The sequence below is a fragment of the Ailuropoda melanoleuca genome, chromosome 2 (assembly GCF_002007445.2).
Source record: "Ailuropoda melanoleuca isolate Jingjing chromosome 2, ASM200744v2, whole genome shotgun sequence".
Lineage (NCBI taxonomy): Eukaryota > Metazoa > Chordata > Mammalia > Carnivora > Ursidae > Ailuropoda > Ailuropoda melanoleuca.
Window position 1 is genome coordinate 26,637,058 of NC_048219.1, and position 19,151 is coordinate 26,656,208.

The window sequence follows — 19,151 nt, forward strand, 5'->3', positions numbered from 1 at the left end:
TGTTGATGCTCTTTGTCCTGGGACCATATTTAACCATTTGGCCCAAACCAAGAATTCTCTTCCCATTCACTAGTCAACTTGAAGAGTTCAATTGAGTTTTAGAAACACACAAACTTTATTATCTTCAAAAGCTTGAAACTCCAGAGTGAAAACAATCTGGCTAGCACATACTTTCAACCAAATTCATGATATATGCAATATTATTAAATTGGCACTAAGCTAAAAGAAGTGACTAACATGCACATTAAAGGTCAGCATTCCTCTCGCTGCAGATGGGAGTCATTTCCTGGAAAAGGAGACACTAAAAACGAAAGAGCTATGTCAGCTATCTGCTGCCAATAGACAACACATTTTTTGAAAGTTAAAGAAAAAAGTATCATTAATTTCATGTTGCGTTGAAAACAGTTTCCCTAACAAAACTGAAGCCAAAAAATTTTCTACCAAAGAAAACAGAAAAAAGTCAACAGTACACTGCTGGGTTGTGATTTTCTCTTTATTATACTGTACATTATCCTAATCAAAGCCTGCCATTAAAACAAATATAGCAACTAAATCAAATTATGGACCATATTCACGGAAAGGAAGAAAGAAAGAAGAAAGGAAAGGAAAGGAAAGGAAAGGAAAGGAAAGGAAAGGAAAGGAAAGGAAGAAAGAAAGAAAGAAAGAAAGAAAGAAAGAAAGAAAGAAAAAAGAAAAGAAAAGAAAAGAAAAGAAAAGAAAAGAAAAGAAAAGAAAAGAAAGGGAAAAATCTGGCAAAATCAAGCCTAAGCTTTATCAGTGATAGCAGGGAAAGAGGGGATTTAGTTTTACTATTGCAGTCAACTACCAGTAGCTTCTCACTTTGTTTTCTTTTTATTCTCTGTGCTTTTAGGGAGAATTTCTCAAATTTTAGTGGCCGTCAGAAACCGTCAGAAAATCTGAAAGGGCTTCTTTGACCCTACCCCAGAGATTCTGATTTAGTTGGGCTGGGCTAAGGCCTGAGAATCTGCATTTCTAGTAAGTTCTCTGGTAATGCTAATGCTTCTGATGGGAGACCATACTTTGAGAACCAGTATTTTAAGAGTTTCCTTAAGAGTTTTATTTACTCATTCATCTACTCAATCACTTGAACTGCCAGTTTTATTTCTTAAAATAGCATTCTGGGATGAAAATAATGGGCATTTCTTATGTATTCCAAGTAATACAAGTTTTCTTCATCAATTTAATTCAACAAAATATTTACTGAGAAATCTCTAGCCACCAGGCACTGTGCTAGGCACTAGAAATAGAAAACTAAAAAGATCTGTTATGTTTACCACCTGATAGAACCAGCAAACATGTAACAAGTTAATTTCAGTACAATGTGAACATGTTAATACAAATACAGTTAATAAATCTCAAAGTGCCAAAAACTCTTCACACAAGGACCCAACAAATGCTACTGACAAAAATTTAGACCACTATGTGAGGGAAAAATTTAAGGCCTAGTAAGAATGTAAAAACCGGTACAAACATATGAAGACAGAATACAAAGTAAAAAGGGCATGAGTCTGCCTCTCCAGAGAACAGAACAGGAAAAGTGGAAAATAGTAACTTTATAGTGAAGAAATCCGGCAAACACCATCTTTACCAAGTGATGAAGATTAACTTCACCAGTAATGGCATGTGGACATTATGTATCCCCTGATAAATGTGATTAAAAAGGCATTTCACACCTGTGGTATTCTTTCCAAAAACCCATAGTCCCAGTCTATCCATGAGAAAAACATCAGACAAACCTAGATTGGCAGACATTCTACAGGATACCTAGCTAGTGCTCCTGGATAATGCCAGTCATAGAAGCAAGACAGAAAAACTACCATATACTGAAGGAGACAAGAGGGGAATGAAAATCAAAACCACAATGAGATATCACCTTACACATGTCAGACTAGCCGGAATCAGAAAGACAAGAAATAACAAGGTTTGGCAAGGATGTGGAGAAAAAGGAATCCTTGTGCACTGCTGGTGGGAATGTAAATTGGTGCAGCTACTGTGGAAAACAGTATGGAGGTTCCTCAAAAAATTAAAAACAGAAATACCATATAATCCAGTAATTCCACTACTGGGTATTTACCCAAAGAAAACAAAAATTCTAATTCAAAAAGATGTATGCACCCCCATGTTTATTGCAGCTTTACTTGCAGTAGCAAAGAGATGGAAGCACCCCAAGTGCCCACCGACAGAAGAATGGATAAAGAGATGTGGTACACACACATACACACACAGGAATATTACTCAGCCATAAAAAAAGAATAAGATCTTGCCATTTGCAACCATATGGATGGCCCCAGAGAATACGATGCTAAGTGAAATAAGTCAGACAGAGAAAGACAAATACCATGACTTCACTCACATGTGGAATCTAAGAAATAAATGAAAAAACAAAGAAACAAAAAGACAAACAAGAAAACAGACTCTTAAATACAGAGAACAAATTGGAAGTTGCCACAAAAGAGGGGGGGGCAATGGGTGAAATAGATAAAAGAGATTAAAAAGTACAAACTTCCAGTTATAAAATAAATAAGCCCCAGAGATGAAAAACACAGCATAGGGAATATAATCAAGATTGTAATAACGTTGTCTGGGAACAGATAGTAACTATACTTATTGTAGTTATTGTGGTTACTGAGCAATGCATAGAATTGTTGAATCATTATGTTGTACACCTGAAACTAATACAACATTGTATGTTAATCATATTATTTCAATTAAAAAAAAGTTAGATTCTGAAAAGTAAAAAAAAAAAAAAAAAAAGTATGGACTATGTTGCCCCATTCATGAAATAAAAAGATGGAAAAAGATTTATCAGGCAAAATCTACCAAAATAATGCTAGTGAGACTATTGACATTGACAAAACCACAAGGAAAATCCTAGAACCAAAAGAAGTAAATTGAGTAAAATCTAGAATTTTAGTTAACAAAAAATGTTCTAAAATCTTCTGGGGTTAGGAGGTGAAGAAGAAAGAAGTAAAAATAATCTAAAGGACTTGCTTTACTGGAGTGAAGGTTAACTTACTTTGAGCTACTGGATAAAGAAGTATAATTAAGTACAGGGATAGTTGTTATTAACCAATAATGGAATAGACATTATAACAGAATTTCCACTTTAATAAGAAGGGAAAATTCAATGAATCACTACTTGATAACCAGCAATAATAGGAACAGGAAAAGAAGAGAAAATAATACGTTAAATAAATAAGGTAGGGGTAATAAAATCAATCTCTGCATCATTATCTTAAAAGACAAAAACTGTCAAATTAGGTAAAAAACTGAAGCACAGAAACATGCTGTTTTCAAGAGATACATTTTAAATATAAAAAATATCAGGTAATCCAGATAAAAAGAGAACAGAGGCAGCAGAAATATCACATGAGGGGTGCCTGGGTGGCTTAGTCGGTTAAGTATCTGACGTTTGGCCTAGGTCATGATCTCAGGGTCCTGGGATCAAGCCCCCAGTCAGGCTCCATGCTCAGCAGGGAGTCTGCGTGAGATTCTCTTTCTCCCTTCCCTCCCTCTCCGCCCCTCCCCTCACTCATGCACACTTTCTCTCTCTCAAATAAATAAATTTTTAAAAAATATATCACATGGGCTGTCCCAAATTAAGACACTAAGCATGATCAAGTTGGAAAGAATTTCTGAGGAATGCACATAGAAAGAAATCAAATGTGCAAAATGGGTAAAATTTGTAAACCTAGAAGGATACATATGGATGTTCACCATTTTTTTTTAGGTAGTAACTTCCTATAAATGTGTCACTCATTCTTAAATTATTCTTTCAATAACGGTTTACTTTTTTTTTTTTAAAGATTTTATTTATTTATTCGACAGAGATAGAGACGGCCAGCGAGAGAGGGTACACGAGCAGGGGGAGTGGGAGAGGAAGAAGCAGGCTCATAGCAGAGGAGCCTGATGTGGGGCTCGATCCCATAACGCTGGGATCACGCCCTGAGCCGAAGGCAGACGCTTAACCGCTGTGCCACCCAGGCGCCCCTAAAGGTTTACTTTTATTTTTAAAAACAGTAGGTTACCTAGTAAAAGGCTTCAGGGCATATAAGATAAACTGTGTTTAATCACTTACCTTACTTAGCACATACGACCATTAGTTAAATGAGGATAATACTATTCTCCATCTATCTTAACTACGCTTACACAAATGCTTCTTTGAAATTTTTAATTGTTATCTTTATAAGAAAAAAAAATCCCCCTACACATCTTACCAATGCAAAGATTTTATGCCAATATTCTTAACACAAAAGCTATTTATAAAAAGTTAATATACAGAGTTTGATAGTCTTTCAAAGTACATCATCAGCCAAATCTCAATATACCACTTTCTTTCCCAAAAAACAGCACACAAACATTGAATCAACCTTTAATATATAGCCAGGAAAACTTCTGTCACCATTGTGAGAGGTTATCCCCTGCCACTTCCCAACTATCACCCAAATTAAAATAAAAATACTAGGGACTTAGGACCATCAACTCAAGTCACTTTAAGTTTCCATATCTGTATTTTTTTTTCAAATGTAATAATACTTATTCTTTCTATTTTAGTTGGCTTTTGGGATATAAATAGAATAAAATTTATGAAAGGGCAAAAAAAGAAAAATAAGGCAAAACAGAAACACAATCAATAAAATTGATATAATGAGTTTACAGAGGCCCAATGTCTTCCAAGCAGAAATGCTGACACATTCAGGGAACATATGTAAAAACAGGTCATGAACTTGGCAACAAAGAAAACCTCAAGAAATTTTTTAAATACAGATTTTAAAGACCACATTCTCTAGGTGTAATCTAATCAAGCTAAAAGTATATACAAATGTAACTAAAAACCAAACAAACTTAACTACTTTGAAATTAGGAAACATATTCCTAAACAGATGATTAAAAAACCCTAAAAATTATCTAAAAAGTAGCAAAAAAGGAGAATACTTTATGTCAATATCTATGGAATTCAGCTAAACCTGTACTCAAGAGAAAATATTTATTTTTAATTTTTTCAATATTAAAGATGATAAAAAATAAAGGGACTTAGTACTCATTTTCAAAAGTTTTTTTTAAAAAAAGGCAAAAGAAACTAGGAAGAAGGAATTAAGATAAAAGCTGAAAAAAATGAAAAAGTCAAAACATAATAGAAAGGATAACTACCTCCAAAAGACGGCTCTTTTAAAAGATTTATAAACTAGATAAAATTCAATTAAACAAAAGATGAGAGGGAGCAAAAATACACAAGATCTGGAATGAGAAAGTAGCACAACCACAACCCCAGAAGAGATAAAAAGAATAATGCAAATCTGTCATGAGTTTGAAAAATCAAAGAAATAGATAATTTCTTAGCAAAATAAAGACAGAAAATCTGAAAAGACTAATTTCCAAGTAAGAAATTAAAAGGGGGATTAGAGATTTACTATTTGTGAGCTCACAGCAGAGTTGTATCTAACCTTTAGGGAAGAGATGAATACAACTCTATTTGGAATTAACTTCCAATTTCCAAAGATGACATGTCTTCAGATAAGATGTCAAAACTTTCTCTGACTCTACAAATGAAGTGAAACTACAGTGCTATCGATGTTTTCCTTTAAAAAAAACAAATGTGAAAATCTGGGGGTATATCTGAAGTAAAATTATTCCATAGCACAAGGAGATACTGACATGAGATGCCTGGTTAAGATGGGATCCTGGTTACAAAGGATCAATACCACTCAGCATCTTTATAGTACCATTATCCAAAGCAGATAATCCTATGTACCTTAAAGTCAAATAAAATGAAGATGGTAAGAACATACATTTTCTATTATCAATTTGTTTAAAAATACTTAGTGACTACCTGTACATTCTAGATGAAAATACTCGTACCAACAATCTTAAGGAAATACAGTTTTCCTCTTAGGATAAAATAAACAGGGAAATTCTCACTTGAGAAAACCAGTAAGATGTTTAAGAATTTAACAGCATTACGTTACTTACAACTGCAAACTCATCTCTGTCAAGCATTCCATCATGATCAATATCACTCAACTCCCAAACCTTAAAAAGAAAAGAATTGACAAAGATTAATGCTCTTTCATTTCATGTGCTACCTGTGAACACCAAATACATAAATGGGGGGGGGGAGTTTCATCTAAACCGTGAAATATTATATTATTACAGAATTTCACCCAAGGTCACATACCCAAGCAATGGTGCAGACAGGATTTGACCCTATGTATTCTGACCAAGCAAGGGATTAAAGAAATGGCTGGAGTAGATGAGGTAGAGAGAGTAGATGAGGTTTGAAATACAAAGCGGCATAGAAAATCAGTATGGAAACAGCCCAGGAGTAGGGAAAGCCCAGCTGAAGTTGGTGATCATGAAATTATGATGATACCAATCTTATTAGACTCTCAGTTCTACTCTCAGTAGTAGACTCTCTGCAACCACAAAGGCACATAATTAGCTTAACACAAACCTGGATTTTCATCAGGTCAGGAGAAAAGTTAAAAAACATGGCAAAGGGAGCTACAGATACCAACATGAAACCGTGGACCAAGTTGGGTGAGGAAAAAAATAAATTTGAAAAATGGATAAAGTGAAGGACTCTGAAACTTAAAGGTCTTGTGAAGTCAAAGAGTTAGTCTTCCAAGTACTCATGAAAGAGATCGAGAAAGATGGGAAGTTCTATTTAGACAGTAGAACTAATGATTTCAGAGATGAAACTATTCCTTATGGCAAGGCCCCATGATACCACTATGAAGTAGGTAGCAGATTCAAAATACTGATGGTCTCCAGAAACTAAATCAAGGAACTGGGAAGTAAGAGCATACAGGACAAAGAAAAAAGGACCTACTCAAAGGGCTTACATATGTAACTAATTTCAAGCACTCATATTTTAGAGGGAATATCAAATAAAATTAACTGGCAATAATTTTATATATTAAATCAGAACACGAAAAATTCTGTAAGAGTATAATTTCAAAGTAAGATTTAAGTATTTTTTAACAATGAGCTATAAATGTTCCTGGTAGATATAAAAGAGACATAAAAATTACATTTAGAATTTAATAATATCTTACTCTTCCAAGGATATCCACAGGTAACTTAGAGTTGAGCAACACTGGTTTCACTTTATCACCAGAGAGAAATCCATTCACTGGGCTTAAACTATCAAAAATTGCATCATATTTGGCCTTATCTTCAGACTATAATATAAAAAAGATCACAAGTTAAATAGTGATGATAAGCATTTAACTGCAGTTATAAAAATCAAATCCTCAAAGAACAGGCAACATATTCCTAAAAATTATTAAAAAAAACCTTTTTGCTTTCATCAAAAAATATTATTATAAAAACAACTTAAAAGTTACTCAAGAGTCCAGTATCCCTTCCATCCCTTTTGTAACTGAACATTATGTTTGCTTTTCTACTGTTAGCTTAATCAAAAGATTTTGGCAATAGGAAGGGTTTTGAGAGGAGCATCTAGTCCAACCCTCTCACTTAATCCGTAGCAAGGAAATAACTTTCGTGAGAACACACAAGCTAATTAGTGACATTCTATGACTTTCTCAACATGGTATTAGTCACATTTCAAACTCAGATTTTAAAAAGAAAATAACCACCATAGGAATAAATATCAAGTTTCCACCATTTTTCCCAAAAGACATCCTTTTCTTATTGGTAACAGGACATTCCCTAAAATCCTGGGAAGTTATCTGTATAAGATAAAAAACTGTTGTTCGTGGAGCACCTGGGTGGCTCCATTGGTTGAGAGTCAAAGACTCTTGATTTTGGCTCAGATCATGATCTCAAGGTTTTGAGATTGAGCCCCATGTCCAGGCCCAAGTTGGGCTCCACATTCAGAGGGGGAGTCTGCTTAAGATTCTCACCCTCTGCCCCTCCCCCACTTGGATGTGTGCTCTCACTCTCTAAAATAAATAAATCTTAAAAAAAAAAAATCATTCGTGATTTGCCCAGTTAAAGCCAGATTCCTATACTTCTTAAAATTAGTTAAGAACACACAAGCATACATAGACATACAAACCAAATGACTTTCTGACAAAACTGTACATATTTATTAAAGGTCATTTGATCTGTTATATTCTAGTATTATTTAAAAATTACAATTTAAAGGGGCGCCTGGGTGGCACAGTGGTTAAGCGTCTGCCTTCAGCTCAGGGCGTGATCCCGGCGTTATGGGATCGAGCCCCGCATCAGGCTCCTCCGCCTATGAGCCTGCTTCTTCCTCTCCCACTCCCCCTGCTTGTGTTCCCTCTCTCGCTGGCTGTCTCTATCTCTGTCAAATAAATAAATAAAATCTTAAAAAAAAAATTAGTATTTAAAAAACCTGATAAGATAGTATAACTAGTGGGGCGCCTGGGTGGCACAGCGGTTAAGCATCTGCCTTCGGCTCAGGGCGTGATCCCGGCGTTGTGGGATCGAGCCCCACATCAGGCTCCTCCGCTATGAGCCTGCTTCTTCCTCTCCCACTCCCTGCTTGTGTTCCCTCTCTCGCTGGCTGTCTCTATCTCTGTTGAATAAATAAATAAAATCTTTAAAAAAAAAAAAAGATAGTATAACTAGTATAATGTCTCCAAATAGATACAATGCAAAACATCTACTTCAGAAAAAAACTTCATACGGAATTGTTTTAGAGCCATAAAGAGAATTATCTAGTTAACCAGAATTTTCAACAGGAAATAACACCAGTGGGGTAAACTACCTATTCATAAAGTAGGATTATGACATCACCATTTTTAGTTTATACTATAACAGAAATGAGATTAAGCCATACTAATTGTCACAAAATGATTGACAGAACAGTTAAGATCTCTCAAAAGATTTCTAGTACCAGTATTTCCCCTACAGTAAAAATGAAAGTCTCATGCAGATTCCAATAGATTTTGGAAATAGGGGAAGAGAATTATGTGGGTAGGAAGCAAAGCAGTGGTAAGGAAAAAGTAGTTACGAAGTTTACTTACTTTTACAGCCCATGGCAGCTCAGTCACAGAAGTTCCACTGATTAGCAAAGGACTACTGGTATCATGCTAAAAAGGAAAATAAAGCATATGAGGAGCTAAAAATCTCACATCAATAAAGAAAAAGTGGTCTTTGGATTTAAATATATTCATACAAAATTTGGAACTCAAAGCACCCAGGACACTATTCTATGTTGACTCTATTACACTTCATCTAAATACAAATGAAACAAAAATGGAGTTATCAGAGCTGCATAAATGATATTAGAGCACTAACTGAAACATTTAAGTGTTACAGAAAAAATCTTATTACAACTGATATCATGATAAAGATATCTCAGTGTAACAAAAATATTTGTGGCCATGTTAACTGATGACTTTTCCCCAACACTATTTAAGGAAAGCAAACTGGGACAAGAACCCAACTTAAGATTTCTTAAGTTACAAGTACATGAACCTATTAACAGCATACCCAAGTTGTTATATTTATCTGCTTGTAGAGACAGATGGATATACTTGAAACATTTTTATAATAATATAGTTAGGCAACAAATCCCTAAATTAACCCTCTGATTCCATGCCTAAACTTACAAATGCAGAAATTCTCAAAACTGAAGTTGAATTCATAATACTCAGACTAAACACTTTTAAAATATTGAATTTAAAAACAAGTTAAGAGCCACAGCACCTGGGTGGCTCAGTCTGTTAAGTGTCTGCCTTTGGCTTGGGTCATGATTTCAGGGTCCTGGGATGGAGCCCTGTGTTGAGCTCCCTGCTCAGCAGGGGATAAGCTTCTCCCTCTCCCTCTAACCCTCTCCCCTGCTCATGCTCTCTCTCTCTCTCTCTCTCAAATAAATAAAATCTAAAACAAACAAACCAAAAAAAGTAAGAGCCATTAAACTTCTGAAAAGGGAGCTACGGTAGGGAGGACTAGCCCTATCAGATGTAAAAACAAACTACCAAATATGATAATTAAAATAATATGAGATGAGCATATGAATAAATAGATCAAAAAGAACAGAAAAATCCAAAAAGAAACCAAAATACATGACAGGTGGCATTTCAAATCAGTAAGGAAAAGATTGGTTATTCAATAAACTGTATTAGGTCTATGAAGAAGCCATCTTGAGAAAACATAAATTTGAATCCATAGTCATACTTGATATCAAGACTAACATAAATGTGAAAAAAAAAATTAAATCCTATTAACTCATTTACATAAAGAACAATGACCTCCTTATGAAAAAAAATCACCACAATGTCAAAAGACAAATGACAAACTGGGGGAAAAAATATATAGATATGTGTGTGTGTGTGTGTGTGTGTACGTGTATATGTGTGAGTGTAGTCTCTAGAATTCAATAAAAAAAAAAAAAGACCAGTAACCTAAGAAAAATGGGCAAAAGCTTTAAACAGACATTCACATAAAGGTAATGTAAATGGCTCATAAGCATGACAGAAACTACTCAAACTCACTCTATAAAACCAAATGGGCAAATTAAAACTACACTTAACATTCCATCTGCCACCTCTCAAATTGACGAGGATCAAAAAGTTTAACAACAGTGTTAGCAAAAGTGCACTCAACCAATTGATGGCAGGATTGTGAATGAGTACAACCACTAAGGAAGACAAGTTGATATTATATATGAAAATTGCACAAATGAACAAACTTCTGAAACAGCAATTCCACTTTGGAAAATATGCACATATAAATATATTTCTGCACATGCAAAATGACATATATCCAAGGTTATTATTCACTGGAGCATTTTTTTAATAATAAAAGATTAGAAACAAGCTAAAAACCTATCAATAGGAAGTTAAAATAAATTATGGTAGAGGGGAGGTCTGGGGGGATAGGTTAAACAGGTGATGGGGATTAAGGAACGCACTTGCTATGATGAGCACTGGGTGTTATATGGAAGTACTAAATCACTCACTACATTGTACACCTGAAACTAGTATTACACTGTATGCTAATTAACTAGAATTTAAATAAAAACTTTAAAAACTGAATGTAAATAGAAACAAGGAAATACTATACAGCTATAAAAAAGAACAAAGATGCTTTTATGTAAAGATCTCTAAAACATAGTATTTAAAAAGGTATAGAATGTGTTTATTAATTGTATACTACTATCAATGTAAAATGAGGAAGTAGATATTTATGTTTTATATACACATATAATAATTCTGGAAGGACATACAAGAAACTATTAACAGCAATAGCCATTAAGAAAGAAAATCAGGTAGCTGAGTGATAGGGACTAGGGGAATTTTTTTTTTTTTTTAAAGATTTTATTTATTTATTCGACAGAGATAGAGACAGCCAGCGAGAGAGGGAACACAAAGCAGGGGGAGTGGGAGAGGAAGAAGCAGGCTCATAGCGGAGGAGCCTGATATGGCTCGATCCCACAATGCCAGGATCACGCCCTGAGCCGAAGGCAGACGCCTAACCGCTGTGCCACCCAGGCGCCCCTAGGGGAATTTTTTTAATATGGCAATTTTACTTTTTAAATCACACAGTATCATTTTTTAAATTAAATACAATTTAAATTTGAGATCATTTCTTACAAATCTTGGTGGAGGGACGGCCAGGTTCAAACTACTCAGTGAAACCTCCAATCCATTCTGGGCACATGCCACAAGACGCAAAGCAACAAAGAATTCCTGAGAAAGAGAAGCATGAAGTTAAGTGCATTATCTATCTATTTATCTATCTATCCATCCATCCATCCGTCCATCCATCCACACACTTAGAATGTGAATATATAAAACAATTCATAATTACTTCAAGATCTTTATGTAGCAACAAATATAACAGCATATTTGCCTGAAAACACTTGCTTTAAAATTAAGAAGATATATATGTACAAATATGTTCCTAACATTATTATAAATAGAAAAAAAAGTATTAATATAAATGGGAAAACACTTAAATAAACTGATACATACAGATAGTGGAAATTATACAAAATTAATACACACTTCAAAGAATATTTAATGATGTTAAAAATGGCTTTCATCATTTAAGTGAGGAAAGAGAGTCTGGAAAAAAGCCTACAAGAAAATAACAACTGAATGTTATCAAAAGTCATCTCTGGATTTAAGATGATAAATTTTGAAACTGGGCCAATCATTCAAGTGACTCAACCACTGCTATTCCAGGAAAGCTACAGAGAATACAGAGCTACCGTGCAGCATCTAAAACAATTACATAACTGCCGCTCTTCAAAATACTTGTAAGTCTCTCCCAAAGGTCCTTGGATTTTTGGCATTTGAAGTCTCAGTCCAAAATTTAATAAATAAATGCAGAGATTCTCAAGCAACTGGTTTTCAGCTGTTCTGAGTTAAAGTCAGGTCTAGGAATAGACATAACAAATGCTTTTACTCTAGTTATAATCACTTACAACTTAGTATAGTTGCTGATGCAATCAACCCTTCACCACTTTTCTCAAACTTTCTACCTACACCCTTCTTACCCAATTCCTAACCCATTCTTAGAACCTTGCAGGTTTGTCTGCTTCATATAATACCTTGCCTTCACTCAGAAATTTTCTTGAAAAAGATGGTATTTCAAGATCTCCTCTTTGCTTTTCATTCATTCCACAAGATTTTATATAATCTGACTTCAACTCCCACCATTAGCTAGAGAAACCACTGCCTATATCACAAATAACCTCTTAGCTACCAAATACAATAGCCTCAAAAAAACAAAACAAAACACAAAAAACCCCCACCTCATCCTGCTTGTTCTTTTGGCAGTCTGGACAGTATGATAACTCCCCAGAAACTCTCCTCCACCAGCACAGCTTCATAAAACTCTCCTACTTTTCCTCTGACCTTCGAAGTCTCCTCTCTGAGTCAATGCCTCCTCCAACCTTAAAATGCTAGTATTCTGAGATGCCTACGTGGCTCAGTCGGTTAAGCATCTGCCTTCAGCTCAGGTCATGATCCAGGGGTCCTGAGATTGAGCCCTGCGCCTCAGGCTCCCTGCTCAGTGGGGAATCTGCTTCTCCCTCTCCCCCTCCCCCTTTATGTGCTTGCTCTCTCTTTCTCTCTCAAATAATTAAAAATAAATAAACACCGGTATTCTAAGTACTCCAACAACAACCCTCTTTCCTTTCTCATTCTATGAGAGTCAATTACTCTTAGGTAATCAGGTCCACCCCCATAGTATGGACAAGCTCTGAAGTGAAACAGTCCTGCATTAAATTCCAGTTCTTCTACTTAAGAGCTGTGAAGACATGGGTAAGTTAAATAAAATTTTTCTGCAAAATTTTTCTAATACCTACCTTCCCACATATTATGAGGAACAAAATGAAAACCATACTATACAAAGAAAACACCTACTGTCATTTTTGGCACATAGAAACTCAATAAATATTGGTTTCTTTCCTTTTTTTCATGTTAACTCAAAAATCTTTTTCTTCAATGCAAACATCAAAGTTTCACTGCAGACCCACAAATCCAGCCACCTGGATTTAACAAAGACAACTCAAACTCAACATCAAAGTCCAGGAATATCAGTGAAGAATTTATTATACTGGGGTGTCGGGGTGGCTCAGTCGGTTAAGCATCTGCCTTCGACTCAGGTCATGATCTCAGGGTCCTGGGCTCGAGCCCCACATCCCTGCCCGCAGGGAACCTGCTTCTCACTCTGTCCATGCTCCTTCTCACTCTCTCAACTAAAATAAATAAAATCTTTAAAAAAAAAAAAGTATTATACTATAAACTCATGAAGACAGGGACTACATCTGTCATGTTCACCTCTGCATTTCCAAAGCCTCACTTAAAATAGGTATTCAATAAATATTTGCTGACTGAGCGCACAGTACCCTGGCTGTCCATATTAAGTTAGTTTTCCTATGTCTCCAATGGACCAACTGGCCCTCCAGTCCCAGGGGCTCCAATGGGGATACAATCTAACCCTGGAATCTTAAGTAAGAGACTGGATATTCTGACCCTCTCATCTAAATTTCCCATCCCTTTTCTGAGTATGACGCTTCTTCAGCTATCCGATATGGGGGAATTAACTTTGAGTAGCAGTGCTCAGCCAATGAATCAGCATGCAGCAAGCTCTGAATTCAATCCTGTGGAACTCTGAAATTCATCCCCAATAAGCTGAATTTCAAAGTACACTGATGGTGTCCAATACGCATAATCACTTTCGTATATTTCTAGCCTAGGGTTTACTTATGGCCTATAATTCATTCTTTGGTTGATATGCCAAAAGTTTAAGACCTAGAGCAGAATACTCACAAGTAAGTATACTGCACAAGTAAAAAACTGAATTATGCTGCAATCCTAACCTCCAAAGGTAATGGTATTAGGAAGTAGAGCCTTTGAGAAGTGCTTAAAGCATCAGGGTGGGGCCCTCATGAACGGGATGAGCGCTTTAAAAAAGAGGGTCCAGAAAGATCCCTCGCCCCTTCTGCCTTGTTAAGGATACAAGAAGTCTGCGACCAAGAAGACTCCTCACCCAAACATGCTGGCAGCCTGATCTTGTACTTCCAGCCTCCAGAACTGTGAGCAATAAATTTCTGCTATTTATAAGCCATCCAGTCTGTGTTATCGTGTTAGAGAAGCCCCAATAGACTAAGACATTCCAAGAGAACAATGTCACCAAATGAACACTAACCTTTGGGAATCAGTTACTTTAATGTCTCCTGAACTGGAAATATTTTCAAATACATTGTTATAACACTTGCCCTTGCAAAACCTTAATGTTGGTAAAAAACCAATTCCTAGTTTAAAATTAGAAAAAAATCCTGGTTATTTTTTATTCTAAAGCACTCAAAAAATTTTTCATATGAATTTCTGAATCTTACTTGTTTGTTCAGGATTCCTTTGCCATTTGTGTCAGCTAAATCCCAAATCTGAAATTCAGGAAAAAAAAAGTTAATTTATATTTTAAACAAAAATCATCTCAAATTAAATCCCCCTGTAATTTACAACTTCATTCTCTTTGGTCCTCAGATTTAAGAATCATAGAATTAAAAGTGAGAAGAAACCTTAAAGGTCATTTAGTGCAACACTACACAAAGATACTAAGGCCCAGTGAGATACTTAAGAACATTCAAGGCATCAAAGAAAGAAGTGAAACCCAGGTTCTAACTTCCAAGTCCAATGTCTTTTTCATTAACCCAGGTTCTAACTCCAAATCCAATGCTCCTTCTACTACAACCTACTATTTTGATTTTAGATCCAAATTAAGATGATATTCTTCCTTATGGACAGGTTGAAATAGTTCATGTTTATTTGTGAATAATTAAATTATTAATTTATAATAACTAATATCAATATCGTGTATAAGGATTCACCAGGAGATTTAGCCAGGAGAGGGACTTTCCACTTCCTTGTGCTCTTTTCTAAGCTTCTCATCCCCAACTCTATTCACCACAAATTAAACACAGTTAGAGACAGTTATAATAGAGGAAGCAGAGATAGAGCCAACTGTCTGAGTGGGTGGCAACGTTCCCAGTCTGCACTGTTTCTCCCCACAATACCCAAATATACTATCACTTCCTCATTTCATCCCACTAAAAAGTAATTGGTTTTCTAAAAATCTGAAAAACACCTTCCTTTTCAAGAGGGTAAATCACTGTACCACAAATTCCCTCCATTCCATTACTGCAACTGCTTCAATGATTCAATTCTAAGTTTCTTGATGGTATCTTTCTAAATTTGCATCCAATTTATTTATACTACTAAATAAATATTCATTATAATCTAGTTAAAATGAACAAATACTACCTTTCCAAGTATCAAGTCTGGAAGCCCTGATCTTTTCAGGAAAACAGCAGCATCAGAAGCCAATACTCTTCCAGTATTGCCTGTATCAACCTGAAATGTAAATACAAACCATAAGTTGATGACGACCACAAAGACAAAATTATCATCATTTTATCTGCCTTCCTCCCTGTGACTTGGGAACTGGCTTTTTCAAAAAGGGAACAGGAATCCTTTGACTAACAAAAGCCAAGAAATATATGGAGAGCCACAAGAGTAGAGTATCATCTCTACAGGACTGGCAATTTACCATTTTTTTTTATCATACCCATTATACAAATGGGTACTTTTTTTTTATCATACCCATTATACAAATGGGAAAACCGAAGCTCAGAGAAGTAAATTAATGGAGTCACACCATTAACATTTATCTTCTGACTCCAAGTCTTCTACAGGTACCATTCAAATTCTAATAAACGTAATAGTAATAGGAGAAAAGGGCAGCATTTCCTGGAGACGTCTTTTGACAAATGGGAATAGCTGTATATGTTATCTGTTTTTTTTCAAACATCTTTAAATCATTAACTTTTGTTTTTATACTTATTCTGAGAAACAGCAAGACTTAAAAAAAAAAAAATCAAAGCAGTATCAGCTCTAAACCCAGCAGTGATTCCATAATAAACTTAAGGAAACATTTTAAAAATTCTTAAGTTCCTAAAGCATATTAACAGAAACACATCATTTTAATTGATAGGGACTTTCCTTTAAAAAGAAAAACAGCTCAAAAAAATTATTCTCACTTCTGTAAAGATTTCCTAAAGTAAAATTCTGTTTGTAAAAGTGAAAAGTAAATTTTTTAAAAGTCATGGGAAAAGTAACATGATTCAAAGATATTTATGAGCCAGCTTTTTTTCCAATTTAGTTAAAAGATTAAGTTTGTTGTAAACATACACAAAGCATTCCAGACAGGCCAATCCCAGCAAAGACGCAAAAGAGAAATCCTTTAAGTGCTGGAACATGGGATAAATCAGGCACTCAGCAAAAAAGAAAACATTGCCCAATCCAGATTTGGGGTAACAAGGAAGTACAAAAAGGGTTGAGAAACCTGCCTCTAAAAATCTCCAAAACTCCTTCTTCTTTGCCTACTCCCTGACTGGGCGGGCTGGGGTGGGGGGACATCTGTCCCTAGCATGACCTAAACAGAGAGACCATCAAAGGAAACACTGATCAAACTCTCATGAAATATTTATGTATCATATTCCAATTTTACTATCTTCCATTCTTTTGGTTACTATAATAAATTAAACACAGCCATTTAGTCTCTGTCATGTACAGGAGCTTCTGTTGTACTCTGACACTTGCCCAAAGGCTCTGCCATAAGCTACAGGCTAGAATCTGTGTCTTCATCAAAGACAAAGAAAGACAGTTTCAGAGCCTATTGGAAAAAACTATCCCAGGTAATCTGAATTATTAACACTTCAAAACATAGACTTTTGGATAATGACTTCTGAGCTACATCACTTTAGACAACTCTCAGACTATACCAGTGAACTATGTCAGAGTATCTGGGACTATGCAGTCTAGAAGCAGTTTTATTTCATGAAAGCAGACTCCTGACCCAAGATTCAGGGGATGAAGAATTAATTACACAAGACTGAATGAACTATTGGAGGAATATTTAATTATGGTTATTAACTTGGAATACTATTGGTATTATTTTTAATATCCTGTTTTTTAACGGATATGTAGAAAAGACCTTTCTTTTTTTCTCATGTTACCCTCAATTTAGTAGGCTCTGCTTTTATAAACTGAATGAAATAGCTTTCAATGGTATCTGATTTTCACTGACCCTTCAGAACTCAAAACAAATCTTTCAATGGAATGTCCTTATTTTTTTGGCAATATAGTTATTAACAGGTTAAATATTTTTTCTCCTTTTTTATCAGGATACAGTTGAGTAAATAAATTGCACAAAATAAGGCCTATCTGAGAATAGTTATCTTTTATTCAGAAAGAAAAGGCCACAATTAAGAAAAAAAGACTGACTTATGCAGAGACAATGTCTAGAAAGCCCTCCTAAGAAAACTGGCCTGCAACCTGGCTTATAAGGTCCCTGTCTCAGAGATAGTAAAAAGCAAGGTCACTTAGCAGGCTAGGAACCTTAGCAGATATGGAAAACCTCAAGATGAGATAAATTCATTCAAATTCATATGTACTGCAGATGAAATATGGGAGAAAGAATTTCAAGGTTTGGGTCNTTCCAAAGCCTCACTTAAAATAGGTATTCAATAAATATTTGCTGACTGAGCGCACAGTACCCTGGCTGTCCATATTAAGTTAGTTTTCCTATGTCTCCAATGGACCAACTGGCCCTCCAGTCCCAGGGGCTCCAATGGGGATACAATCTAACCCTGGAATCTTAAGTAAGAGACTGGATATTCTGACCCTCTCATCTAAATTTCCCATCCCTTTTCTGAGTATGACGCTTCTTCAGCTATCCGATATGGGGGAATTAACTTTGAGTAGCAGTGCTCAGCCAATGAATCAGCATGCAGCAAGCTCTGAATTCAATCCTGTGGAACTCTGAAATTCATCCCCAATAAGCTGAATTTCAAAATACACTGATGGTGTCCAATACGCATAATCACTTTCGTATATTTCTAGCCTAGGGTTTACTTATGGCCTATAATTCATTCTTTGGTTGATATGCCAAAAGTTTAAGACCTAGAGCAGAATACTCACAAGTAAGTATACTGCACAAGTAAAAAACTGAATTATGCTGCAATCCTAACCTCCAAAGGTAATGGTATTAGGAAGTAGAGCCTTTGAGAAGTGCTTAAAGCATCAGGGTGGGGCCCTCATGAACGGGATGAGCGCTTTAAAAAAGAGGGTCCAGAAAGATCCCTCGCCCCTTCTGCCTTGTTAAGGATACAAGAAGTCTGCGACCAAGAAGACTCCTCACCCAAACATGCTGGCAGCCTGATCTTGTACTTCCAGCCTCCAGAACTGTGAGCAATAAATTTCTGCTATTTATAAGCCATCCAGTCTGTGTTATCGTGTTAGAGAAGCCCCAATAGACTAAGACATTCCAAGAGAACAATGTCACCAAATGAACACTAACCTTTGGGAATCAGTTACTTTAATGTCTCCTGAACTGGAAATATTTTCAAATACATTGTTATAACACTTGCCCTTGCAAAACCTTAATGTTGGTAAAAAACCAATTCCTAGTTTAAAATTAGAAAAAAATCCTGGTTATTTTTTATTCTAAAGCACTCAAAAAATTTTTCATATGAATTTCTGAATCTTACTTGTTTGTTCAGGATTCCTTTGCCATTTGTGTCAGCTAAATCCCAAATCTGAAATTCAGGAAAAAAAAAGTTAATTTATATTTTAAACAAAAATCATCTCAAATTAAATCCCCCTGTAATTTACAACTTC

At 35.5% G+C, this 19,151-nt stretch overlaps 1 protein-coding gene across 1 annotated transcript in view; it reads right to left on the minus strand.

The window, feature by feature from the left end:
* EPS15 (epidermal growth factor receptor pathway substrate 15) overlaps window positions 1–19,151 on the minus strand; it is a 137,864-nt gene that overhangs the window by 80,440 nt on the left and 38,273 nt on the right. Inside the window, exons 4-8 of the mRNA XM_034652457.1 lie at window positions 19,022–19,069; window positions 11,553–11,648; window positions 8,979–9,044; window positions 7,077–7,202; window positions 5,992–6,051 (exon numbers count right to left, since the gene is read on the minus strand). Of these exons, the coding sequence (XP_034508348.1) occupies window positions 5,992–6,051; window positions 7,077–7,202; window positions 8,979–9,044; window positions 11,553–11,648; window positions 19,022–19,069 (396 nt within the window). The remainder of the gene's footprint in view (window positions 1–5,991; window positions 6,052–7,076; window positions 7,203–8,978; window positions 9,045–11,552; window positions 11,649–19,021; window positions 19,070–19,151) is intronic.